We start from the raw sequence: 26,474 nt of genomic DNA, 5'->3' as shown, positions 1-26,474 counted from the left end.
TTTGTTTAAGTGACCAAAATGTAATTTAAATAAACACGTGCAAAACTGTTTTCAAACCTGAGGCAGCCCAAATAATTTATTTTAACATCCACTAGCAGCAAAGTCATAAACAGTGAGGGTAAAGGTCACACTGAAGAGCTAGTAGCTTCCAATAATTTACTTTGCTTTTCTTAAAAGTAGCTAATCACTAGAGTCAGCCAGAACCTGCTCCCAGTTGTAATTATAAAAGTGACATTCTAACTTTTCTGGACAAATATTTCTGGAAGTCAATTCACTTTTGCCAAATACAGATAATTTTTCCCAGTATGATTTATCCTTAAACAGTGCTTACACCATTAAAGAATCACACACCAAACAGATTTTGTCAGCTGTTTGACCAGAGGCCTGTGCTATGTAACAGGATCAGGGATCAAGTCAAAGGCTTTACAGGGGTACACCAACACAGTAACATATGCTGTAGACCTAACCTGCTACAGATGTTCAAGATGAACATGAAATCAATTCTAGCATTACTATTCCTGGAAAAGAAGATCACTCAGATAGTGGTAGGGTGTAAAGTCGTTGGACAGGCCTAATAGCACTAATCCTGTGAGCACATGAGAAAATGGGATGTTGTGAGATTGGTTATGTTAGCTGAACTGGCTAAATGTGATCAAACTACTCCAAACATCATGTATACATTTATTTATTATAACAAAGTAACTAGTACACTTAATTTAATGGGAACAGGTCTCTAGCAGTACAGGAGAAAAGCTGCAGACTCCAGAGGACTCAAGAGAACAGCGTAGTCTCCCATCTGAATGTGTTACACTAACCTAGAACTCTGAGTTTTAGTGTAATCTCATATATATATGAGAAAATGTACATTACAACTCTTTGTTGTGGGTGCCTGGAAAACAAGACAATGAAACTTTATTTAACAGAAGTCCAGAGTTGGTGTCAAAGTCCCCCTGCCCAACCATACCCTCCCCCATTAAACTGTGTACAATTAACTGGCCTACCAAGATACATGGATATCCCAAAACATTTACAACAGTTCAAAGGAACAAGCTGGTGCTTTTAATCAGTTCATTAATACAATAAGTCACAAAGGAAATGCAGCTTCTAATAAGCCTCATTACCCCCACCACTGAATATATAATAATAAACACATACACATATGTATACACACACACACATATATGTATATATATATATACATACGTGTGTATTGATATATGTGTGTATGTTATATGTACGTGTGTGCACGCATATTATATATATAATATGCGTGCACACGTATGCGCTAAGGATGCTATGATTAAGTTATCACTGCACCATAGCTTATTTTTATTGAACTCACAACTTCAACAGAAACTGTTTTTATTGTACATACAAATTGTTATTGTATGGAGTTTAAATCTACATAGAATGACGTGCAGAATGCTACAAATTTTTTTTTAATTCTTTTGCATGTCTTTGGGAGATGTAGAGAAATAATGACAGGTGAAAAATCCAGAGAGCCACTGACACCTGCACCTCCACCCCTCTGCAGACCCGCTGTGTATGGAGCTGGTCCTCAGACAATATCTGCAGGCTGTGGCTGCAGAGGAAGAGGACGGACAGGGTGACAACACACAGACCCCCCCCCCCCCCCCCCACCCCAAAAAACAAACAAAAAAAAAAAGAAATTTGCTCCCATTGAGTTGAAGAGAGACCACGGAGCGAGGATGGAGAAAAGGTGTTGACTGAAACCTTTAATCATCTTCGCCGTCATCCTGGAAGACGAAGAAGAACAAAAGTATTACAACACAATCATTCAAAGATGTCACCACAGCAGTTTTATTAGCACTCACGTGTGCTAATTACAAGCAGCTTCCAACTACAGCAGCAGCTTTTACATCAACTTGCTACAGGTCTGATAATTTAATTAACTCCGCAAACACGGAAGACAAGGAATGTCACATAAACCACCCGATCCTATACTACGACAACAAATACAATACTACAGTAATGCCACCAGAATACTGGAATAATACAATAACAACAATACAATAATATGGTAGCAACACTAGAACAGTACCAGGTAAAGCCACAATAATATCACTGTAATCCTGTAATAAGACCAATATAATAGTACCAATATAATTACTAGTTTAAAATAGCCTGAAATACACAATGTCTCTATATCATAAGACTTACTGGTCTACAATAACTACACTACGATGTGACAACTCATGTTATACTAACTAATACTATTAATAATGCATGTGTCAGTTGTTGCCATGTTTATACTGCAATAATACCACCATAACAGTACAATATCACTGTAATACTAAATTTCTACCAATGTAATAATATAATACTAATGTAACTCTGTAATACTGCATTACCAACACTGTAAATGTGCAGTTATATCACTCAGCCGATTGGGATATAAGAACTATAATACTACAGCCATGACACCGCAATTATAGCATTAAGTTAGTATTTTAACAGTAATATCATGCTAAAACACTAAAGCTCCGAGAAAGCAATGATACCACAGCAATGCTACAATAGCACTGTAACGATGCAACTTTGTTAACTATAAAATTACTGACTGTGCTGGTTTTGTTTAGTTTTATTTTTGTAATTTTAGATACACTTTACAGATGAATGAGCCACCAAAGGCCATTTATTCAGAAATACTGATAATACCATGAAACTGCCAGACACCACTACATCAATTTTCAGCAATACAAAAAAACTGAAATTACAATCTGATGAATGGCCCAGCGCTGCCTTTAGAATTACTAACATGCTAACTCAATTTATTGAGCAGAGTTGTTCCAAACAGTCAGGCTAAAATTACAATAAATCATAGATACTACTAACAAAATGCTCAGTTTTATCTGTTTTAAATGACCTCTGAGAATCAGTGTGTCATCAGATTGGGGTTTGTTTGTGTATTTATTAATATGTCTCTCTTCTTTGTTTAGCGACTGAACAACAGCAGCACGTTTGATAAGTTTGACCTTGATAAGCTGTTGTTAGAATTTATTTACTTTCTACACCAGGACCCTTTTCTATGTAGCTGACGGCCTGCATCTGTGCAGGGGCGGATCTAGCGGGGGGGGGGGGGGGGGGGGGGGGGGGCCCACAAAGACATACTTTGCAACTTCATAAAAACAGTCCTAAGGACCCACTGAACCCCTTTCCTCACCTCTCCATCTTCCCCATCACCGTCCTCATCTTCATCTTCACCCTCTTCTTCCTCCCCTTCATCAATATCTTCCAGTCCCTCTTCTTCTTCATCATCATCATCGCCATCGCCTTCCTCATCCTCCATGTCTGGGACCTTGGGAACATAAGAGAAAGGTTGAACAGATTGTTACTTTAGCCAAAGATTCACTTTGGTTACTACTTCTGTTTACTAAATATTTCTGGATACAATTCCAAAACTAAAGCATCTATCAGTTCCCTTAACTTGCCACCAACAACCACACTCAGACAAAAAAGCACCTCCTGTTTTTACTGGCTCACTCACTCAGCCAGAGTTAAACGGGTCAAAATGAGATCTGGATCTGCCAGCGAAAGCAGCTGTGTTACTTGGGTCTAGACTCAGTGAGAAACAAAACAAAACAAAAAAACCCCTCCAGTCTCCTGGAACTAAATCTGAATTACATCGGCATTGTGAAAAGGAGCTTATTCCACTCTTTGAAATTGATGATGACTTTGTTCATTGTGCTGAAGGCGAAACTACGAGTACGATGCAGATGAGTGGAGGCTGTTCATTGATGGTCCAAAACTCAAAAACTGTCCTACTACACCACTCAGACTGGAAGCCAAGACTTTGTCGAGTGTTGTCAAGTTCTTTCCACAAAGTCGAGTTTTTAAACCGTTATAACATCTCCCTCTGGTGTCAGTATGTCTGAGCTTCTGTGCATGATTCTCATTAAAATGGCGGTAAAAAACGATATGGTCATAAACTTGCATCTTCAACCCAGCTGCGACAGCTGAGATGCAATGCGCCAAGTTAGAAAACTCGAGAGGTATACAATTGGCCGAGGCGACACGGGATGTGACGTGAAAATCGTCACCAGGACACGGCGTCAAGGGACACGGCGAGCATAAAAATAGCGTGTGTAGAAGAAACCAATCTTACCAGGTAGTACTGCAGTGGGTTTGGCCAAATGTCATCCTTGATCACTTCTCCCAGTTCATCAGCCCCTGCATCCGAGTGGTCAGTAAACCAGGTGAAGAAGCTCTCTGGCTCCTCATGCTGCCTTTTCTTCCCAGCTTTGTTTGGCGTCTGACCCGTACGTTTTGTCAGGTCCTGATGAGCCAAAAGATGACATTTTTTTGACGAACATAATCAAAGGGCAACTTGGGGAAAATCATTGTAACCGTATTGTACAGTAGTACATATAAACAGAACTGAATTTATAAAGGAAAAAAAATCCAAAGCACATAAAAGTCTAACGGGGAAAAAAAGAGAAAAACAAAAACCAACCTTTCCAGCTTTCCATTTGATTTCAGATGATTTGGAAACCGGGTCGCCGCTCTCGTTTACATTAAACTCTTTGGAGAGGGCTTTGTTCTCGAAGTACGGATTCTCGTCAAAATACTTCAGGAAAGAAAACATTCCAATCAGAATATGGCATGCCAGTTACAATCTATGAATATTACATGAACCTGACAACTCACAAAATCTATTCTATATCCAGACTTTATGTCCTCAAACTCCGTGACCTCCACCCTTGACAAGTAATGAAGTGCTTCCTCGTCCTCCTCTCCCAGAAGAGCTGAAACTAGAGATCAGGTTATGCTGTTAGATCCCATTTCTTTATGTGAACATTTAAAATCACTTAATAATAATTTACCATAACTGATTAACTTTTAGTTCCCGATGGTGACTCTTACACTCTTGACAGTTCAGAGTCACCATAAACACAGCAGCAACAATCATTTTCATTTAATTACCTTGTGGATGGTTGACGAACGTTGTGACCCAGAAGTTGGGGATTTTGGCTATGATTTCTGATCGCTTCTGAAAGAATGGCTGGCGTAATTTATTGTACTTCTGCTCTACTTTTAAAATTTCTTCACTAGCCTGTTCATTCAGTCTGATGGAGAGAGAAAGACAAAAATGTGATCAATAAAACAGTTTTCTGCAAATTTTCCCCCCCAGTACTGATACAGAAGATTCAAACTCACCTGTCAATTTCATTCTGTACTTCATCAATGTGCTCAATTGCTTCCTGCTGCTCTTTTTCTGAAAGAACAAAGAAATGTTTGTTTTTTTTAAATTAAGGATTTTGGAGTTTTAAAAAAGTTCAAAATAACACCATTCAGCCTATTCGTTAAAGAGTATTTGTGAAATTAACATGACATGCAGACAAAAATAACAATGCACACAATAGACATGTTACACCATAAATGAGAATTATATATTGATATTTTCACTGGACTGTGCACACCGCAGCATTTGATTTCATTTTGGTTTCATAAACTTAGAAATAGCAAAATTGTACAAGGTTAGTCTCGAATCCTTTTGGCCTAAAGAATTTAGGTAACATTCAGAAAAACTGCCATGAATAAAAATAAGAATATCTCAATATATGTCATGACAGAAAATAATATTGATATGCTTTTATTCATCTTCATCAACCCGGGACGTACAACTATGACTTTTTTCTTTTTAAATAATAACTTGGCTGACAGCCAGCACACTTTTTCTTAGAAGCAAAGAGACCGTCATTATAAAAAAATATTTTAGAACACTTCAAATTATTTTTGAACTTCAGGAAACAGCACGTACAATGGGTAAGTACCAACTGAACGGAAGGTAACTGGGAGCATGTCTGCATTCCTAATATTTACAAATAGAGCCTGGTAGTCTGCCGTGTTAAATCAACTATATGCTGATAAAATGCCATTTACTTTTAGACAAATATAGTTAGACAAGTAGATGTTTTTTGTTGTTTGTTTTTGCTTCCCTCGTACAAACCGGATGATACACAGAAACAAAAGAAACAGACTTGTGAAGTTTCAACTTTGGCCAAACTGCAACTTTGATCGGTTCAGAACTTCAATTCATAGAGACATGAACCAGCTTAACACCTCATATCAGTATATAAATAAAATGCATTGTATATAATTATTTCGAAAAAGTGAATCAAGAAACCAGGCTTTATACAGCCTGAACATGATCAGCGTATTTAAACATTTTAAAAGTGCTATGTTGACTGGATGTTGAAGAGACTGATGATGGTCCATGGCAGACAGACCCTGTGCCTCCTGCAGTTTAGGCGCTTCCTGTTACTGCTAAAGGCGGCCTGGTTTGAATGCGAGGCTTAGCGACGTCTCCGCTGTCTGCTCCCCTCTGATAACAACACACCACCCGGTCCACCAAGGATCCCTCCGCGTGTTCCACACATATACTGTCCAAATCCCCCATTTCCAATCCTGTTTAAATGACCAAGTACAGAAGCGCCGGTTTACCATATACACAGACACGATCTCAATAGACGGGCTCCCGTGAACGTTACCCCGCAGCAGCTAACCTTTCCGTTATCGCTGCTCGGCCTCTCTGGGAAAGACTTCTGCACTTGCTAACAATGAGGCCATTTAAGAAGCTACAGCAACAAACGCGTGTACGGAAATGTGCAGGGGCGTGCAGTTCCATCACTACTTCTCCAAGGGCAAACTTCTCAAACCGAGAACAATAACCACACATCCCGCTAAACGCAAAGTAGACACTGGCCTCCAACACGCTCATCAACTAACGCTGGCAGCTAATTTAGGCTAACAGCTAGCACCCGCTCACGCTGCCTAGCATGCTACGTTACTGAAAAGCGCTCCACAGCAACATCCTACCCTGACGTGTATCTGCAGGAAAATATTAATTTAGCTTTTCATCCGCAATCACGCGGACCAAACCACACACCACACTGAGCTTAGAATAACAAAATCACGATAAACAAATGAAAATGGCGTTGTACAGGATAAGCGCCATTCCTTAACGTTACCAGAGGTCTCGTCCGCTCCGTCGTGATTTGAATTCTCCTTCCTACTGACTTTTGCCGATGAGGCCGACATGGTTATCGTTTGTTGTGACTCTTTCGACCAGACGTATATCCAAGGCGGTTCAAAACTCTTCTCCACAGGACAAAAGTTACTTCCACCTTGGACAGAGTGCGTGTCTCGCAGTACACGATAAGGAGGAGGACTGAGCGCAGCTTTGCACGCTCGTTTCTCTCTGCGACTTACCGTAGCTAAACATATCTGTGGTGCTCTACTGCCTCCGACTGGTTGGAGTCCGACACTACAACTTAAAGCGACAGCTTGTACAAAGAAGTTAAGCCACCACTACCCAGTAAACCACCTTTTCTTTTAGTACGAAATTTCACGGCTACTTCATAACACACACACACACACACACACACACACACACACACACACACACACACACACACACACACACACACACACACACACACACATATATATATATATATATATATATATATATATATAACATAAATAAACATAAGGTGATGGGGGTGTCAGTCAGGATGAAACATAAATAAACAACAACAACAACAAACCACACACCGAGATCAATTCTACAAATTCTCTCTAGGCTCCTTTTGTCCATGTGTTTCTTTTATCTGTTTATTTATTCATTTATATTTTTGTTATTACATTATGTGTAGTATAGTATGACAGACAGGAACAAAAAAGGGAAGGGTCAACAGCCACACCAGAATCAGAATCAGAATCAGAAAGGGTTTTATTGCCAAATGTTGAGCGGGTTTCCAACATTAGGAAATTGCTGCGGTGCTTCAGTGCAAACATACTGTTATAAATTAAGCTTAAATAGACATGAAAATAAAAATGAGAATAAGAATTAAAAGTGCTAAGTAGATAGATAGATATATACATGATATATACATGAGTGCAGGTGGTGATCAGTGCCAAACATGGAATGATGCAGTGAACACAGCGTAGGGTCATGTGTTAGTGGTGGGAACAGTCATACGGTTATTGTTCATGTGTCCAACAGCAGAGGGGAAGAAACTGTTCTTATGGCGAGAGGTTCTGGTGCGAATGGACCGGAGCCTCCTGCCTGAGGGGAGCAGGTCAAACAGACTGTGTCCAGGGTGAGAAGGGTCAGCTGTGATCCGAGCTGCACACCCCAGTGTCCTGGAGGTGTACAGGTCCTGCAGAGATGGGAGTCTGCAGCCAATCACCTTCTCAGCAGAGCGCACAACACGCTGCAGTCTCTGTTTGTCCCTGATAGTGGCTCCAGCATACCACACGGTGATGGAGGAGGTGAGGATGGACTCGATGATTGCAGTGTAGAACTGCATCATTGTCCGTGTTGGCAGGTTGAATTTCTTCAGCTGCCTCAGGAAGTACATCCTCTGCTGGGCTTTCTTAATGACGGAGGTGATGGTGGGCTCCCACTTCAGGTCCTGGGAGATGGTGGTACCCAGGAAACGGAATGAGTCCACAGAGGTGATGGGGGTGTCAGTCAGGATGATGGGGGGGAGTGGAGCTGTGTGCTTCCTGAAGTCCACAATAATCTCCACTGTCTTCTGGGCATTCAGCACCAGGTTGTTGTGGCTGCACCAGGACACCAGACGTTCAACCTCCCTCCTGTAGGCAGACTCATCCCCGTCCGAGATGAGTCCAATAACGGTGGTGTCATCTGCAAACTTGATTAGCTTGACATACTGGTGAGTGGAGGTGCAGCAGTTGGTGTACAGGGAGAAGAGCAGAGGAGAAAGAACACAGCCCTGAGGGGAGCCGGTGCTGATGGTCCGGGAGTCCGAGACATTCTTTCCCAGCCTCACATGCTGCTTCCTGTCCGTCAGGAAGTCAGTGATTCACCGGCAGATGGGATCAGGCACATTCACCTGGGAAAGCTTGCCTTGGAGATGGTCTGGAAGGATGGTGTTGAAGGCAGAGCTGAAGTCCACAAACAGGATCCTGGCGTAGGTTCCTGGGGAGTCCAGATGCTGCAGGATGAAGTGTAGAGCCATGTTGATGGCGTCATCTACAGACCTGTTGGCTCTGTATGCAAACTGCAGGGGGTCCAGGAGGGGGGCCGTGAGGGTCTTGAGATAGGAGAGAACCAGGCGCTCAAAAGACTTCATGACCACAGATGTCAGAGCCACGGGTCTGTAGTCATTTAGTCCAGTGATCCTAGGTTTCTTGGGCACAGGGATTATGGTAGAGGACTTGAAGCAGGCAGGCACATGACATGCCTGCAGTGAGGAGTTGAAAATGCCTGGGGCCAGCTCGTTTGCACAGTGTCTGAGGGTGGCAGGAGACACACCGTCTGGAGCTTTCCGAGCATTCAGACTCTTAAACTGCTTTCTCACACCTTCTTCATGAATATGAAGAGTTGTGGTGGGAGGAGGTGGTGTGAAATCCTCTTTTGTGTAGGGTGAGGAGGGGGGTGTTGTAGGTGAAGTGTTTGAAGGTGGTGATGGCTCTGTGGAGGGGGGAGAGGTGGGGGAATGAGTGTCCAAAGTGTCTCTATTGTTGGGGCCGTTGGAGGTGTGAAGGCTGCCTGATGGCTCGTCAAAACGGCAGTAAAAGTCGTTGAGGGTGTTGGCCAAGAGCAAGTCATCAGTGCGCCCTGGAACCAACAAGAGGGTAGCAGCATCCAGCGGGGAGCAGTAGAGAGGGGAAACCCCTCCCTCCATGACCATATACCACAGGGGCCAAGGCTCAGCAAGCCTTCAGACCCAGGCCCAGCCATTCTCTCACACACACACACACACACACACACACACACACACACACACACACACACACACACACACACACACACACACACACACACGCTGATTATGCATGATAGTTTATTTTTCCATAAAAATAAAATAAAAAATAACAATAAACTTCAAATAGTTTATTTTAGGCAGAATCATCATTTTAATGGCGGCAACTCTTCCCAAGAGTGATACAGGTAAAATTCTTCAACGTGTGAGATTATCATCTCCTGTTTTTAGCATAGGAATATGATTTAACCATAGGTCTGAGAGCATGATGGAAAAATTGATACATCCATATCAAATTTTACCTGTCTGTAGTGGAGTGGTAGTTATGTTTGGAACTCTTTTGATATCTACATTTTGTTGGATTGCTGGTGCTAGTGGCTTGATAAAATTAACAAAAAGTGAAGGAGAAAGCTGGCAGCTCTGTCTGGTGCCCCTCTGTAGGTTGAAACTATGTACCAATTAATTAAGTCTTGTTCTTTAGGTAATGATGTATTAAATATCCAGCTTCTGATTAGGGGTATGATTCTTTTCTGTGTGAGAAATAGACACCAGTGCATGATCATTGATAGTGACAGGATGAATCTGAGTGTCTGCGTTATCCCTCATAATGGAGCTTCTAACTAAAAAGTGAGATTGTGAGTGGTGTACTGATGAAAAGGTGTAGTCCCCGAGAGTGGGGTGATGTGAACGGCAAACATTGCAAAGACCAAAATCACACATGTATTGTTTGAGAATGTTTGTAGACTGCCAGTTCAAGTTATGAAAGGGTTAATCAACATTTGGCCCATATATACTAGTGATACACAGATCCATATTTTCAATATATAAATAAAGTATTATAAATATACCTTTTGGATCTGTAATAGCTTTGTGAATTTTATGTATTTTTTGTTACGTAATATGGCTACGCCTCTTTGTTTCCAGTTGTTTCTCTGCCATTTAAGTTTAGCTTGGTCTGCGAGTCCTGCTTTTGGGTCCCACCCTTGCCTGCCACACAGAGAACCCTGACAGTGTGTTTACAGATGTTTTGTTCATACAGTATGAATCTCATGTAGAAAGGGAATGTCTGCCTGTAAGTCATTTAACTAGTTAGTAATTTTAAGCCACTTTTCCCTGGAACTAAGTCCACGTACATCCCATGCGACAAACATCAGTGTGGTGATGTTTAAACTAACTGGTGGTGTGGTACATGTTTATTAAAGGTGTGTGTTTGTCGATCTATCTTGTATGGTTGTATGTTTCTGTGCTGTATATTGGTGTTTGTATGGCTGTGTGTTGCTGTGTGTGTATGGCTGTGTATTTGATTAATCTGTATGTTTATGTGGCAAATTGGAGCACTGAGGACAGAGCATACATAATTCTGAGCGCAGAAAGAGAAGGGAAAATAAAAAAAATAGTTTTATAAATTAAATATTTCTAAAAGAAATTAAATACTTTTAAAACTATCTGCAGATGAGTTATATTGCTCTTTTTTTCATTCTTTCAGTTATTTGTAAATTGAAGTGTGGCACCTTAGGGTTGAGCAAACTGCAGCATTCATACACTGTAGGTAGAAAACCACCTGAATAAAGCTCAGCTATTACAGTGGTGTTAAATAAATTAAATGCATAAAACAAAATAATTTAAATACATTTGTTAATTTGCTTGAATCTACAGAGAAGTCGCTGTCTCATTGTTTTGTATAATGAAATCTAAAATTCAACAAATGTGGAGTTAATTATGCTATTTCCATTACACCTGTATACATACCTACCTGTAAACTGGGTTTTGCAAGAGATTTCGCAAGGTGGCTACGTGAACGCGTCCTAAGCCTACCTCAGCTGGCGACTGAATAATTAAATGTGATTGGTTCTTGCAGTGTCACTGTCATTACTGACCGCCAACCAATCCGGCCGCCGTCCCGTGACGTCAGGTTCTCCAGGAGTCTCCGTTTAACTCGATTCAAACTTCTACTCAGATTTGTTTCTGTGATGTGCGGCACGGAGAAGTGGCAGGCCAGTCTGTGAGCATATCCAGCAGGCGCTGAAGTTCACATGCCGATGTGAAATTAATTAGAATAGACGTGTCAGTCCTACCTGAGCCATTTCATCTACTTTCTGACCCGAAGAAGAGTGTTGGCGGCCAGAAACGGACAAACGGTGTCCACGACAGACCTGACAGCCATCATGTCAGGTTTACCGCTAAAGGTAACGCTGAGTAACGCTTTTTCATTCTTCACGCTTTAGTTCAGTGATCACGGAGGCAAGAGTGCCAGAGTTAAAGGTAGTTAATACTACTTGTAGCCGACGGTAATTGCTTCAGTGCTTAACAGGTTCACTGGATTTTCCTGTTTGTCTTGTTTGCTTCTCCTCGATAAGTTAGCTAATACCTCAGGCTGGGTAGTTATCACACAAATGCTTCAACATAACCAGCAAAAAACGAGCCGGTTTCACACAGAAAAAGACCACAGCACCAGAGCTGTCTGAACTTCTTCGAGCTTGTTGTTGTGGCTACCTCATAGTTTCCCAGGCTTCAGCTTGGATTTTCTTTCTTTCGTTTTTTAAATTGCGTCCACTGACACTTATTTTAACAGCATTAAACGATTTAGCCATTTGTTAGCCTAGTTATTATAAAATCCTTTATTGAACGTTACTTTATCTTTAAAGCCCAACACCATCGCCTAGGACTTTTGAAAAGTTCTTTTAGTTTTGATTGACATAAGGTGTGGTGTGTCTGTTCACGAGCAAAAAGCCATAGAGCTGAATAGCCTGGTAGTGCCTAACACAAAGGACACATCCTCAGCTTTTTTTTTCTTTTTCTTTTTTGCGACTTGCTACAGCTGAAAGAATGAGTAATGATCATGTAGTTATTATCGGATTATAATTACGCCGGGTGTTGTTTGGGAATTTGTTTCATATTTTAACTTTTCTGGGCTTTGTTATCACTGGCTATGATATAGCCAGAGACACTGTAAGGATTCTGAATTGAAGTCTATCTAACAAAAAAGAAACAGAACTTCCTAGAAAAACACAAGCTTTTTATTCCATTGTGACCATTTAAATTACATTTCCATTTATAAAAGTGTCCAGAACATTTTTTCAGAAGGCCATGCTGACATAGAGGGCCATTCACTGAACCCTGGAACTACATACTTGTGTAATCAACTTAAAATGCTGTGTCAGTTTTTCAGTTTAAATCTTTCCAGTTGTCCTGATCACAATTTGTTTGATCAGTAGCATCACAGAGGCTAATGATCAAACAAATTGCATTATTTTACATATCTTTACTTGTATGTCTAACTCAGACGTCCCTACCAATGCAGGACAGATGTGCATCACTCCATACAGAAAATATTGGGGTAGTGTGTACTATTTATGAACAAACACATTGTTGTATACATGGATAGCTGTAGAAAAAAATGTATAATTTGAGACAGTCTCTTTGTAGGATCATGAGAGCCTGCTGGAATATTCATACCAGAGTAATGAGTAAAGCAGCATAGTGTACAGGTGTCAGACAGACGCTGTAAAGTAGTTTATGATAGAAATAGAAATGTTTTTGTTTGTTTGTCTCTGTTGAATTATAAATTAAATAGCAGTACAGATTAATGACAACCCATTCCCTCCAGATTATTTCACATAATACATACAGGCTTTCATTGGTTTACTGGGAGTGCTGTTCGGCCTGTTAGGACATTATGTGCTTGGATGGACCATGTGCTTGGTGTCAAAAACTGCAAGTTCTCTAGTGGTGAATTAAGGCTGGGTCCAAAAGGCAGCAGATTCCTGTAAACTCCATGTTAACGGTTTAATCCAAACAATGTTGGCCTCTGGACATTTCCCCCCTTAGTATGAGGGTAATTAAAAAATGTATTATTTATTTTTATATTATTAACTCCTGTTTTTATATGTGAGGAAGTTGGTTAAAAAAATCCTTTGTACAATTGGCACAAATTCCTTAAGTCAGGAATTACATTGGAAATTTATTCAGATTCCCATTGTGGTGACCCCTTGTGAATAAGGAATAAGCGAAATGTAGCTCTCATCCACCTGGATACTGTTGAGGCTTAAAGTTGTTGTGTGCCCTCGCTAATTAGCAGGTGTGCTCACACAGTCAGTTTTGGCTGATAGCATTTACTTTGCTAGATTTCATCTCTGCTAATTCGTTACTGAACTTGACCTTGGACAGTATTTGTGCTCCTTGTGCCCTATGAACCATTTATAATATTTGGCAAATAATATGGCCTAGTGTCCAGTACAGATGATTCTGCATTAGTGTGGCTGACTGAAACTGTCATTTCACTAACATGGCACTTATTTTAGATCAAATGTTTTGCCATTGTTTGAACAAAGCAATAGAAAGGAGTTCATGTTTTCATAGAGGTATAAACGTATCCTGAAACTCATAATAGGAGATTGGAATGGAAGATTTGTCTTTAGTAAGGCTCACTAATTTTTGCCCATAAGAGGGAGCCATTGTGTCATTCGCTGTTGTTGATGCAGTGTTGGTCCAGATTGATGCTTTTGGTTAGCAGCCTTATCAGTTTTTTTCTGTTTAGCCAGGTGATGATTTTCATTTCGCTTTGGCTGCGCCAATCAGGTTATTTTAAACTAATTTTATTGATTCAGATTAAATTACATTATATAGTTTAGTGTAATTGCATTTTCTAATTGTTCGGCTTTGTACTGCTGATGATTTTCCAAGTTCTTCTCAGTAGCATTGGCCTGTGTCGCTGTGCTTTTCTTTACTGCTAAAATTAGCTAACAGTCGGTAACAATACTGTAGTATTTAAAAAAAAAAAAAAAAAAGTTGTATGAAGTCTTTCTAATACCAAAATCTGAAGAAGAATGAAGAAGAATGCCTCTTCCCTCTAAAAACAACATGGCAGCCCAACTTCTGTTTGAGTTGCATCTGAACATTCAAACACTTCATACCTACTGTCACACCTACTGCTTCCCCAAATCACTTGGTATGTACACATATTTCTGTTTAAAGGACGTAATCAAGAAAAACAACTGATTCCTAAGAAGGGAAAACCTAAAATAGGAGACATTGGCATGTTTACATCATACATTTAGGACTGAATATCCTTAATTAGCAGTCACGCCAATAAGAGACTGAAACTGTGTTATTGTCTTACAGAATGGGAATCTGAAGAATCTGGAAGAGTGGGATATTCTTGACCCAGAGTTTCAGCAGCGTTTGGAAGCTGCTCGATCAGTGCTCCGGCAGCAGATCCAGCGGGAGCTGAAGATCAAGGAGGCAGCCGAGAGGCTGCGACGGGCAGTCACCAACCGCAAGAGTGCAGCTGATGTGGAGGGCCAACTTAAGGCCTCAACCCGCAAGCTGGAGAAGCTGCACTGGGAACTGCAGGAACTCAACGCAAGGTCTATGGCCACACAGAAAGACAGTGCCATAGGTAACAAAATCTTTTTTCCCTTCATGTAGAAGGAGGAAAACCAGTAAGAGTACAAGTCCATTTGTTTCACAGGTTCTGTTGCATTTAACAAACAGAAGACAAGACCTTAAAAAAGGGGGGCTAGAACAAGGTCAGCAGAATTCCAATACAAACCCAGATCCAGTTTCTTAACATAGGTTTGACTGTTGCTGACTCGTGTTATGGATGTTAATTAGAGAGAACAAAAAGGGAGTCAAACTGTTAACATTGTCAGTATCTCATTTCTGTCGCTAGTTTTCACCCTTTTTGAGGTTACAAGAGCTGTTTTCCATTGAAGCCAGTATAAAAACGTTGGGGTTTTATAAGACCAGAATGGATAAAAGCTACCATCATCCTTGAGTCACACTCCAACATTTTCCTATATAAACTGATTCACATAAAACTTTTTATACAAATAATTAGGACTTTGGTTGAAACCACCACACTGTAAATGACTTGTGTTGGTATATTATGAAAACTATATTTTATATGTATGCACTTTGCCCTAAACCTCCAGGTTCATTGATTAAGGTTAATCTTTAATATACTGGATAAAAATAAATAAAGCAGCAGTGCAGTCCTGTTGTCAGATATTCACATAGTGACAGAAAACATGAGGTATAAATTGTTGGAGAGACGGAGGGAAAGAAATGCACGATTTTGTAACACTTCAGACAATCTATTGTTGTAGGACCTTGACCTTACAATAGAAAGAGCCTTGAAGCAGCTGTTGATGTGATTTTTGATGCTATATAAATAAAATTGAATTCAATAAAATTGCATCAGTGATTGCAGTAAAGGGCGCTGCAGCACACACAAGCTGTTACATGTGGATGTCAGCTGGACTGCACTGCTACCCACAGAGAGCATAATGTTTAGAAACCTTTCCATCTGCCCCTGGGAGCTCCATGGGGACTGCAGATTGAAAATTTGATTCATTACCCTTCTTTTTATGTGAGAAGAATGGTTTCTTTACATAATGTCATAAACTAAGCAAAATCCCAACATGCTTAAATCAGAAAAATTCTAAGCAGTGTATATAGGCCCCCCAGACAGGACACGTCGGGGATGCTGTGTTTTATGCTGTATTTGTCTTAACCACCACTTTTCTAAGGCCACTATACTATACAGAGATAAATCACTTGATCTGAAGTTGGTATCCATCTAATATTTATCTTATTTGTATCCTAACCCTTTATACAGCCTGTATGTTTTGTTTTTTCCATGCAGGTCACTTAGAGGAAGAAGAAGACCTGTCAGGAGAGACATGTCAGTGGGAAGAGGTCACATCACCACTGGACAGTCGAGTCAGAACACTGAAGAAACAACTTACCATGGAGACCAAGGTCAAACAGGGTGCTGAGAACATGATCCAGACTTACACTAATGGCTCATTTAAGGTATTATACAACATGACCTAATTTATGCATAGCACAACACACAAAGCCTCACGAGTACCACTTTACACTCTCTCTGAGTGGCTCATGTGGTAAATTGCTGTTCCATGTAAAACTTTTACAGTAACTGAATACATTATTAAGAGGAGGATTAGACTTATAGCACTTTGCCAGATGCCTTTATGAATTAGAATTTCTCACTGTGCAGAATAGTTTGTATTTTTGTTAACAAGGTTCTGCCTTTCTTTATAACTACTCTTTATGAAGTCATTTAGAGATGTTGGTTCAAATTTAAAACTTTTATACATTTAAAGTTTGAAGTAAGGCATTCTTATGCAGACATTTTGACATATTAGAGAAGGGGAATGGACAGCCTGGGCGTAGACCAGGTTAATTATCAGTCTAATTATCAGGCTGTTGAAGGCAAAGAGGGAACTAATACTGTTAAGCACCGTGTGTAAATCCTTTTGGAATGACTTAGTTTCTTGTATAAACTGGGCAGAGAACATTATATCATCTGAGCTAAATCAAAATGACAGATCAAATCGTGTGCCTAACACATATCACAGTTCTAACCTTTCCTGAAAAAGTAAACTGTGTGTGTGTGTGTGTGTGTGTGTGTGTGTGTGTGTGTGTGTGTGACCTTTAAGTTACTTTCTTTCTCTTGATCAGAAGTTCTGTGTTGGTTTGTAATTGTTTGTTTTATTTTCCAGGACAGAAAGATGCTCTCTGCAGCCCAGCAGATGTTGCGGGACAGTCGTACTAAAATAGAGCTGCTGCGCATGCAGATTGTTAAAGTCAGTCAAGCCAGAGATGGAGAGGAGGATGGCAAATATGGTAAATCTTATCACTCACACACGTACTGTTCTTGTATGGGCAGTGTTTTCACTGCAGATATCTTATACTGACGGTTTGTCTTCAGTATGTTTCAATAAACAAAATGAATGTGAAACATAATGGATCAAAAATGACTTGAGAAAATATCAAATTTATATTGAATGCAAATGAATTTGTATTCTGTTCTGTGTCTTATGGTCTTAAGTAGTTGGAGTGTGCTTAGATGTTATGGAAATGTCTGTGAAGGTTCTTAGTCCTCCAGGTCATCGTAGTCTAAGGAGCTTGGAAAGAAAAGCGTTTGGACTTCTTTAAGTTAGGTTAGAGTCCCAGACCCAGCCACACACTCAGACACAAACTGGTTCATCCCAAAGACAAAACTCCCAAACACAAAATTAACAACGTAGTGTATGCGGTGCAGTGTAGTGAGGAATGCTCAGACCTCTACATTGGAGAGACCAAACAGCCACTTCATAAACGCATCTCACAACATGGAAGAGCCACCTCAACAGGACAAGACTCAGCTGTTCATCTGCATCTAAAGGTCAAAGGTCATTATTTTGAGGATGCCACTGTTAAAATTTAGGACAGAGAAGACAGATGGTTTGAGATAAGTGAAAGAAGCCATCTATGTCAACTGTGAACGGCTCTCTTTGAACAGAGGGCGGTGCTTACGACATCAGCTGTCTGCCATCTATAATCCAGTTTTGAGATCCCAGTAGAGATCTCAGTAAATCACATGATAAGGTGGGGCTACATCTCACAATGGGTTCACCTGAAACCTTCGCTGATTGTGAACCACACCCATTTTCAGACCTTGGCTCAAGTGATTATGCAGAGGATCAATGGGGGGGTCCATGATCCTCTTGGGGACTCTCCATCAATTGCTCTTAGAGCTGAAGAAGCTTCTCGGATGAGAGGTGAAATGTCCTAAAACAACTTAAAGAAGTCCAGATGCTTTTCTTTCCAAGTTCCTTAGACATGTTAATAATTGATATTTTACTAATTTTAGTACAGTGGTGATTACTGGTGGTGGTGGTGACTGTTTTGTTCATCTGCACTAAGGTCATTCTATGGAGATGATCAGTCCTGTGGAGCTGCGAGTTGCTGAATTAATTCACCACATGAAGATTGAATCAGCTGTAGCAGAAGGAGCCAAAAATGTGGTGAAGCAACTGAGCGGGCATAAAGTCCAGGACCGCCGAATACTTGCAGAAGTGGGTACCAGCTGGAATGTCTTCACTTTCACCAACCTAACAGCTACAACAAGAACACGATGGCTATAAATAGTTAGAATGAACATTTTTGAACTACAGTTGAGTTCAAGGTGACCTTCACAATATATTCCACAATATGTAGAACTGCCCTGGGATGGCTGTGGCTCGAGTGGTAGAGCAGGTGATCTACCAATCACAGTCAATCCCTGACTCCTAGATACTGAAGCCTGAATTGCCTCTGATGCATTCATAAATGTGTATGTGTGTGAATGTTTGTTAAATGCACTTTGCTGTATGTGTGGTTTGAGTGCTCAAAGTGAGTTGAGAGGTGCTATAGAAAAACCATTCCATTCACTATTTGCCTTGATTTATTTGTGCAATATCTCTAAAATTAGAAGCATCCTTTGTCAGGGTGATACTGAAGCACACATATACATGTTTTTTTTGTCATTTAAAACACTTATGGTCAGTTTCATGATAGATTAGATCAAAAAACTACTTTTGTTTAGTAGTTTGATTAGAAGTGAACCCAAACAATTGGGTATTACTGGTTTTTCAAATTGTGTTCATATTTACAGTCTATGTCTATGTACAGCTCATGTTTTTATGATATTTTTGCATAGTGAGCAGATTACAATACACATTTCCAAATTTCAGTGCGTAAATATAAATCTGATTACATGCATACATACAGATTGAGATATAATCTGAACTCCATATGTTTGCAATTAATTGCAACATAATTATTAATATTGTTGCATCAGAGATTGCATTTCTGTATCCTTCAGGCCCAGGCGCGAATGCAGGAGTCATCTCAAAAGGTGGATTTGTTGCGTCTCTCGTTGGAGAGACGTTTATGTGAGCTGGCTCATGATCATCCCACACATGCTACCATTAAAGAGGCTTTAATAGTAGGCACCTCACCTTCTTACGGCACTCCAAAGAAACACTCCCAGGCTCCAGCCTCTTCTTCATCTTCATCCTTCTTCAAACCAGCCAGTCTAACAGGTTGTTTAAGTCTGCTAGACTCTTTTAAAGCAAAATTTTGATAGTCATTTTATTAAATAACCGTTCATAACAACATTTAAATTTAAAATGTTTTTTTTTTTTTTTTTTACCTGAAGCAGCTTTCCATTGAATTTTCAGTAATGTTATCCCAAGTAAGAACTAATGACTGAAACACTTTTCCTTAGGTCGTTTGGAGGTATGTTTGATGGGTTGCCAGGACCTGTTGGAGTCAGTTCCAGGCCGTAGTTGTGTGACCAGTGTCTCAACCACCTCTGGGAGCATCTCGGATATGAAGTCTCTGAAGGTACGAACCGGACGCAGTGCCAAGGCTGAAGACATTTCCTGTAAGTCAACTTTTTTTTTTTTTTTACTTAGACCTTTTAATTTTCTTTGTGTCATAAAATGCAAAAATCCAGTAATGGACACTTAAACTAACAAGTAATTGGTTTCAGAAATGGTAAAACTGACAAGACGAACATTTTTGTATTTCAATACAAACCTGAAGTTGTAGTCGAGTATTAGCTACATTTCCATTAGATATTTTGTCCCAGTAACTGAAAGGTTCTTTCAGACTGTAGGTTATCTGGATCTAGATGTCTGTCTCTCTGTGTTAGCCCTACGACAGGCTTGCAACCTCTCTAGGGTGTTTCCCGCCTGTCACCCCATTGTAACTGGGAGGGGCTGGATTAAGTGGAATGAATGGATGGACTGTACACAAAACAAACTACTCCTGTCCATTAGGTAGCTGTGCTGGCGGGCGTGATTAAGGATGCCATGCAGGTGCGTCAACCCTCCCTGCACGGCACCGCAGACCACGCCCGCCTAGTTAAAAACACGGGGACTCAGGGGTTGGAGTGTTGTGGTGTGACAAATATTGAATAAAATGGCTCAAACCTATGATCCCTGGACCCACCGTGTCTCATTCACACCACAGTAGCTATTATAGGAATTATTGTGACACAGTTCTGTACCAACTGTAAGTGTGTTATGCTACAGTTGGTGGTGATTTACTGCTTTTCAGAAGAAAAAAAGAGGTGAACAAAAGCAGCAACGCAGATTCAAAACACTTGAAGGATACACAAAAACAATCAGAATCAGAATACTTTATTGATCCCTAGGGGAAATTATGTTGGTTACAGTGCTCCAGTACAAACAGTAACAAAAACAGACAATACAAGTAAGAAATACAGACAGGCTCAAGGTTTTTTCCACCAAAATTGCAGGACTGAAAATAAGCAAAAGTATTTTACAAGCTCTGTAGACATGGCCAAATCTTTGCACCATTTTAATTTCAGTCAGCTTCCAGCCACTCAGAAATGTTTGGATCATGGCAGTCTTGTGGGTTCTGCTGCCTCTTTAACTCTGCAGACCCCACCCAAGAGTTACTGAAGTTTAGGAGCATTTCCGTGGGTAACATAATTCATACTAAAAGTAGTTTTAATCCTGGTCCTCATGACCATGATCTAAATTATTTACATTTCCTAGTTCCTCGTGGAGACATTCTTCGGCGGTTTGTTAATCTTTGAAGACTTGATAATATGAGTCTATTTCTTACTGAGGTAGATGTTTCTCCATATACATTTTGAAAGATTTCTAAATTGCTTGTTTTCCTGTTTTTATGACATTAGGTCTAAGAAATGTAGTAAGCCCTGAATTTATGGTAACTTACAGGTTTTCGTTTTGATTAGTTTTCTGACTGCATCTGTTTTCTTTGTTTTTCAGCGGAGATAAGTGCAGTGCTGAAGGTTGACAACAGAGTAGTGGGGCGCACACAGTGGAGACAGCTGGGCAAAGAGGCCTGGGGCCAGAGCTTCAGCATTGAACTAGAACGGGTCAGTGGCTGCCATGTACTTGCTTTAAGGATTATTTCAAATCATCACTAATATATTATGACAGCGTTAAATTAGTTAGGTTTCAGACTACACGTGCATGCAAATAGGTTATTCTCTGTCAAGAACAACGCAGCTTTGAAGAAAGTGATTTGCACCTGCACCAAAATTCAGTTGATTGTGTCTTTGCCCATTCTCTATCTCTTCACCAATTTCAGGGGATTTGGCTTGGTAGTTTTCTTTGTTTTATGAAGAAAAAAAAAAATCTTGTTCACAGACAGCATGGGATCTCAGCTTGGTGAAGGAAAGAAGAATCTTTTATCCTCAGATTCACAGCATGGGCTTATTCTTCTCCAACTCCACAGTTCACTTCTTTTCTTCTTAGCGACTGCTGGAGTAGCCTTCCATGTGTCGCTTTTTAATATTAACGATATTTATTCTCATCAAATTTCGTTTTAGCTCCCTTTAAACCAACTTTGTTCTGATTGACAGAGACTACATTACAAACTGGAATAACATGAAAAATAGTTTAAAAAGTAGTTGTTGCCCATTCTTTCTCTATAAAGAAAGTTTGAACCTTTTGTTTCCAGTGTTTCTGTATTTATTTTATTATAAAAGGTGAGTGTATCCAGAAAAGTAGAACTGCTTATTTATTTATATAAAGCCAATTTTTGTTTAGTGAATCAAGGCAAAAAATCCTGATAATTCAACTCACTGTATTTTTCTTGCAACTGTCATTCTGTAAACAAATTTGTCCTTGTGAAGAGTCAAATTTCAGACATAAAAATCATTTTAGAAGCAGAATGTGTGATGTGTAAAAGTACCTTTTTGTATAATGTTTAGGACAAGAATTCACACAGTTTTCCTTTGCGGTCAGAGATATTGTATAACCTCTTCATACTAGTAGTCAGAAGAAACGAAAAAGATTTTCTGTTACTTGCGTAAATACTTATTCCTCCCAGAGTCGGATTGTGAGGTCTTTTTTTTTTTCCCGAGGCACTGGCACATATAAAAATCGGATCCCGAACTGACTCAGACCTGAAATCATGCTGATTTTGTGTCTAACAAAACATGAGATAGTCAGCCGTGTCAGAGTCCTCTTGTAAATAATTCCCCTCGCCCCTGCGGGCGGTCTTTTGTTCCTTCAAGCTCTGTTCCTCTACCAGAGGCCTGAGAGTTTGAGGGTCCCTTGGGGTATCTTTCCTGTTCCTAGGACTGCGCTCTTGTGGACAGAGATCTTGGATTTTGTTCCTGGGATCTGTTGGAGCCACTCGCCTAGTTTGGGAGTCACCGCACCTAGTGCTCCGATTATCACTGGGACCACTGTTACCTTCACCTTCCACATTTTCTCAAGCTCTTCTCTGAGCCCTTGGTACTTCTCAAGCCTCTCGTGTTCCTTTTTCCTGATGTTGCTCGTTACATCTGTCACTACAGCCATCTTCCTCTACCATGTCCAGTTGGGTAGCCATCACTATTTTGTCCGTCTGCATCTGGAAATCCCACAGGATCTTAGCTTGGTCATTCTGGACCGGGGCGTCTCCCATTTTGACCTCGGGACTTTCAGGCTATACTCTGCACAGATGGCCACTTGGTTATGGCGGTCCATTTGTGCTGGATTGTCTCAGGGGTAACTTTACACAGCCTGCACCTGGGGTCTTGCCTGGTATAGACCCCAGCCTCTATGGATCTTGTGATTAGAGCTTGTTCTTGTGCTGCCATGATTAAGATAAGATAACCTTTAATAGTCCCACGTGTGGGAAATTTGTTTTGTTACAGCAGTGCACAGTGCAAAGTTACATAGAAAAAAATAAACACTAGAATAAGATATCAATAAGATACTGCACACAATAGAATAGAATAAAATACTATATACAATTGAATAAAAATAGAATACAAATGCTATATACAATTGAGTATAATACAACGATCCCAGAAAAGAGTATTGCACTTAGTGTTATTGCGCATGTGTGGATGCGTGTGTTTGATCAGTTGAAGTCTTTGTTGTGGAGTCTGACAGCAGTGGGGAGGAAAGACCTGTGAAATCTCTCCGTCCCACATCGTGGGTGCAGCAGCCTGCCACTGAAGGAGCTGCTCAGTGCTGTCAGAGTCTCCTGCATGGGGTGGGAGATGTTGTCCAACAGGGATGACAGCTTAGCCACCTTTCTCCTGTCACTCACCACCTCCACTGGGTCCAGAGGGCATCCTAGAACAGAGCTGGGCCTCCGGATCAGCCTGTTTAGTCTCTTCCTTTCCCAAGCAGAGATGCTGCCACTCCAGCAGACCACACCGTAAAAGATGGCTGAGGCCACCACAGTCATAGAAGGTCTTCAGGAGTGGGCCCTTCACTCCAAAAGACCTGAGTCTCCACAGCAGGTACAGCCTGCTCTGCCCTTTCCTGTTAGTGCCTCTGTGCTGTCGTTCAATTTAGTGTTGTCCAGCCACTGGTACGATTTCGGGATGTCAGCCACTTCCTGTATCTTCCGGTAGTATATACCATGCAGGGGCCTGCCCTTCCATGATGGTTCTTCCTCTTGCTCCTCTTTCTTGCATTTCTGCTGCCTGAGTTAGTCAGTCGTGGCCATCTTTTTGCTGATGAACTTGTGGATGTTCGTTGTCTCATCCTGGGCTGTGGTGCTGACACTCACCAGTCCCCGGGCTCCTTCCTTTCGATTAGCATACAGTCTCAGGGTGCTGGACTTGGGGGGGAAACCCTCCATGCATGGTCAGGAGCTTCCTTGTCTTGATGTTAGTGCCTTCCGTCTCTTCCTTTGGGCAGCTTATTGTCTCAGCAGGGGTACCTGATCACGGGCAGGGCGTAGATGTTGGTAGCATGGATCTTATTCTTACTGTTCACCTGACTTCTCAGCACTTGCCTGACCCTCTGTGTTTTTGTTGCAGCTTTTCTAGCAGCCTCTTCATGGTTCGCATTTGCTTGTGGTATTACCAGGTACTTGTAGTTGTTCTCAATGTTGGCAATGTTGCCTTCTGATAGTTTGATCCCTTCAGTTCTGACTACCTTCCAGTTCTTTGTCACCATCCGACTACACTTCTCCAATCTGAACGACATGTCCTTGCTGGAGATGCTGGAGATGCTGAAGGTGTGGATCAGTGAATCGATGTCTCATTTACTCTTGGCATACAGCTTGATGTCATCCATTTAGGGTAGGTGGCTGACAATTGCTCCATTCTGTAGTTGGTACCCGTATGTAATCTTGTCAATGATCTCACTGAGGGGGCTCAGGCTTGTGCAAAACACCACTGGGGACAGAACATCTTCTTGGTAGATCCCCACACTTGATGGCGACCTGTTTTATGGGCTTCAAGTTGGCCTCTAGTGTCATACGCAACATTCCCATTGAGTTCCTGATGAAGGCTCTTGGGGTCCTGTTGATCTTGTACTGTTCAAGGCATTCAAGGTGTGGGTCATTGAGTCATAGGCCTTCTTGTAATCAATCCAGGCAGTGCACAGGTTGGTCATTCTAGTCTTTCAGTCTCAGGCGACTACTCTGTCTACCCTTAGCTGGTCTTTTGCCCCTCTGGTATTCTTGCCAATTCCTTTCTGTGCCCCACTCGAGTATTGCGCCATGTGCCCGTTCAGCTTAGCTGCTTTGATGCCTGACAGCAGCTTCCATGTGGTACTGAGGCAGGTTATTGGCTGGTATTTGGATGGGACTGGACCCTTCTGAGGGTCCTTGGGGATCAGGACTGTCCGGCCTTCAGTAAGCCATTCTGGGTGTCTCTCATCGACTAGCAGCTGTTTCATTTGTACTGCCAGATGCTCATGCAGTGCTGTGAGCTTCTTCAGCCCTACTGGCTGAAGAAGCTCACTGCACTGCTCCTAGATCCACTAGCCACTGAGCATTGCCTGTAGGACTATGTAGCTGTGTATTCTGGAATTACCTACAAAATGTGGCTGACTGGTGTAGATGACTAATAGGAAAAACCTCATAATAAAAAAAATAATTTTTAAATGTAGGTATGTATAATAAATAATCACTTGACCATAGTTGTTTGAGTGAAGTTGTTTTTTTATTGTTCCATTTCATCTTGAACTCATGAAGTTCACCAATTTTCTTTCTAACTGTCGCGTCCTAAAGTAAAATATCTTATTACCTTACATTTTAACATTTCTAAATGTTAGTTGATTACCAAATCTGTCTGGCTGTTTCTCTCAAAATTCAGGGTTTTTAAGTTTAATAAATTGTAAATGGTAAAGACTAAGAATGACAGTGAGTGAAACCTGTTTGTAGCTATTTTGAAAACAGAACATCCCTCACACCAAATGTAATAATTCAGAAACAAGAATTAATGCAAATTAAATATGAAATGAGGAAAATATCTGAATTGTAATCCATGTGTGTGCACATACGTGTGCATGTTTCTGTGTGTTGGTCTAGTCCAGGGAGCTGGAAATTGCTGTGTACTGGAGAGACTGGCGAGCATTAAGTGGAGTGAAGTTCTTGCGGCTTGAAGACTTCCTTGATAACCAGCGACATGGCATGTGCCTCCAGCTGGAGCCGCAGGGCGTTCTCTTTATTGAGGTTCTCCTGTTCATATCTAGTCTTCAAACTGTTTATTTACCTCTGTGGCATGCATAGACCGTACATAAAAGATGGACATGGCCACAAGCTTAGGTTATATCATTTCAGAGGGGTATCCCATGGTTAAACATATGTACAGTATATTTCTGTAACTGTATCCTGATCGCTTTCTCTGTTCATTTCCAGGTGACATTTATAAATCCTGTCATTGAGCGTCCCTTCAAGCTCCAGAGGCAGAAGCGAATTTTCCCTAAAGAAAAAGGTGGCACCAATTAATATTTTTTCCATTTTTTTTAATTTTTAATTTTTTTTAGATTTGTTGATAAATGTCGATTTATCCTTGACCATTTCAGTTGTTATCAGGCAGTTCTTGAATGGAAAATCTGATCATTTTCTGTTTATTGCATTTGATGCTAAACCTTTATCTCACCCTTTTCATACTGATAGTAATTACATAAATAATGCAAAATGAAA

General features: G+C 40.8%; 2 protein-coding genes across 2 annotated transcripts in view; one reads left to right on the top strand and one right to left on the bottom strand.

Annotated features, from left to right (window-relative positions):
• Window positions 1–669: 669 nt before the first annotated feature.
• On the bottom strand, window positions 670–7,205 carry LOC308391544 (protein SET-like). Its single transcript, XM_080874179.1, has 8 exons — window positions 6,993–7,205; window positions 5,179–5,236; window positions 4,945–5,087; window positions 4,669–4,772; window positions 4,475–4,588; window positions 4,127–4,297; window positions 3,185–3,319; window positions 670–1,757 (listed from the first exon to the last, which is right to left on the bottom strand). Exons 1-8 carry the CDS (start codon window positions 7,060–7,062, stop codon window positions 1,737–1,739), a joined length of 816 nt encoding a protein of 271 aa, XP_080730305.1. The 5' UTR covers window positions 7,063–7,205; the 3' UTR covers window positions 670–1,736.
• A 4,137-nt stretch (window positions 7,206–11,342) lies between these two features.
• pkn3 (protein kinase N3) overlaps window positions 11,343–26,474 on the top strand; it is a 32,372-nt gene continuing 17,240 nt past the window's right edge. The window contains exons 1-10 of the mRNA XM_080875040.1: window positions 11,343–11,944; window positions 14,880–15,156; window positions 16,405–16,574; window positions 17,285–17,408; window positions 18,471–18,622; window positions 19,411–19,630; window positions 19,816–19,974; window positions 21,353–21,462; window positions 25,857–26,000; window positions 26,187–26,262. Coding sequence (XP_080731166.1) covers window positions 11,924–11,944; window positions 14,880–15,156; window positions 16,405–16,574; window positions 17,285–17,408; window positions 18,471–18,622; window positions 19,411–19,630; window positions 19,816–19,974; window positions 21,353–21,462; window positions 25,857–26,000; window positions 26,187–26,262 — 1,453 coding nt within the window. The 5' untranslated portion in view covers window positions 11,343–11,923. The remainder of the gene's footprint in view (window positions 11,945–14,879; window positions 15,157–16,404; window positions 16,575–17,284; window positions 17,409–18,470; window positions 18,623–19,410; window positions 19,631–19,815; window positions 19,975–21,352; window positions 21,463–25,856; window positions 26,001–26,186; window positions 26,263–26,474) is intronic.

This window comes from Rhamphochromis sp. 'chilingali' (assembly GCF_963969265.1).
Source record: "Rhamphochromis sp. 'chilingali' genome assembly, chromosome: 2".
In the NCBI taxonomy this organism is placed as follows: domain Eukaryota; kingdom Metazoa; phylum Chordata; class Actinopteri; order Cichliformes; family Cichlidae; genus Rhamphochromis; species Rhamphochromis sp. 'chilingali'.
Note: the sequence above shows the minus strand (reverse complement) of the source record. Positions and strands in the feature narration are given on the sequence as shown.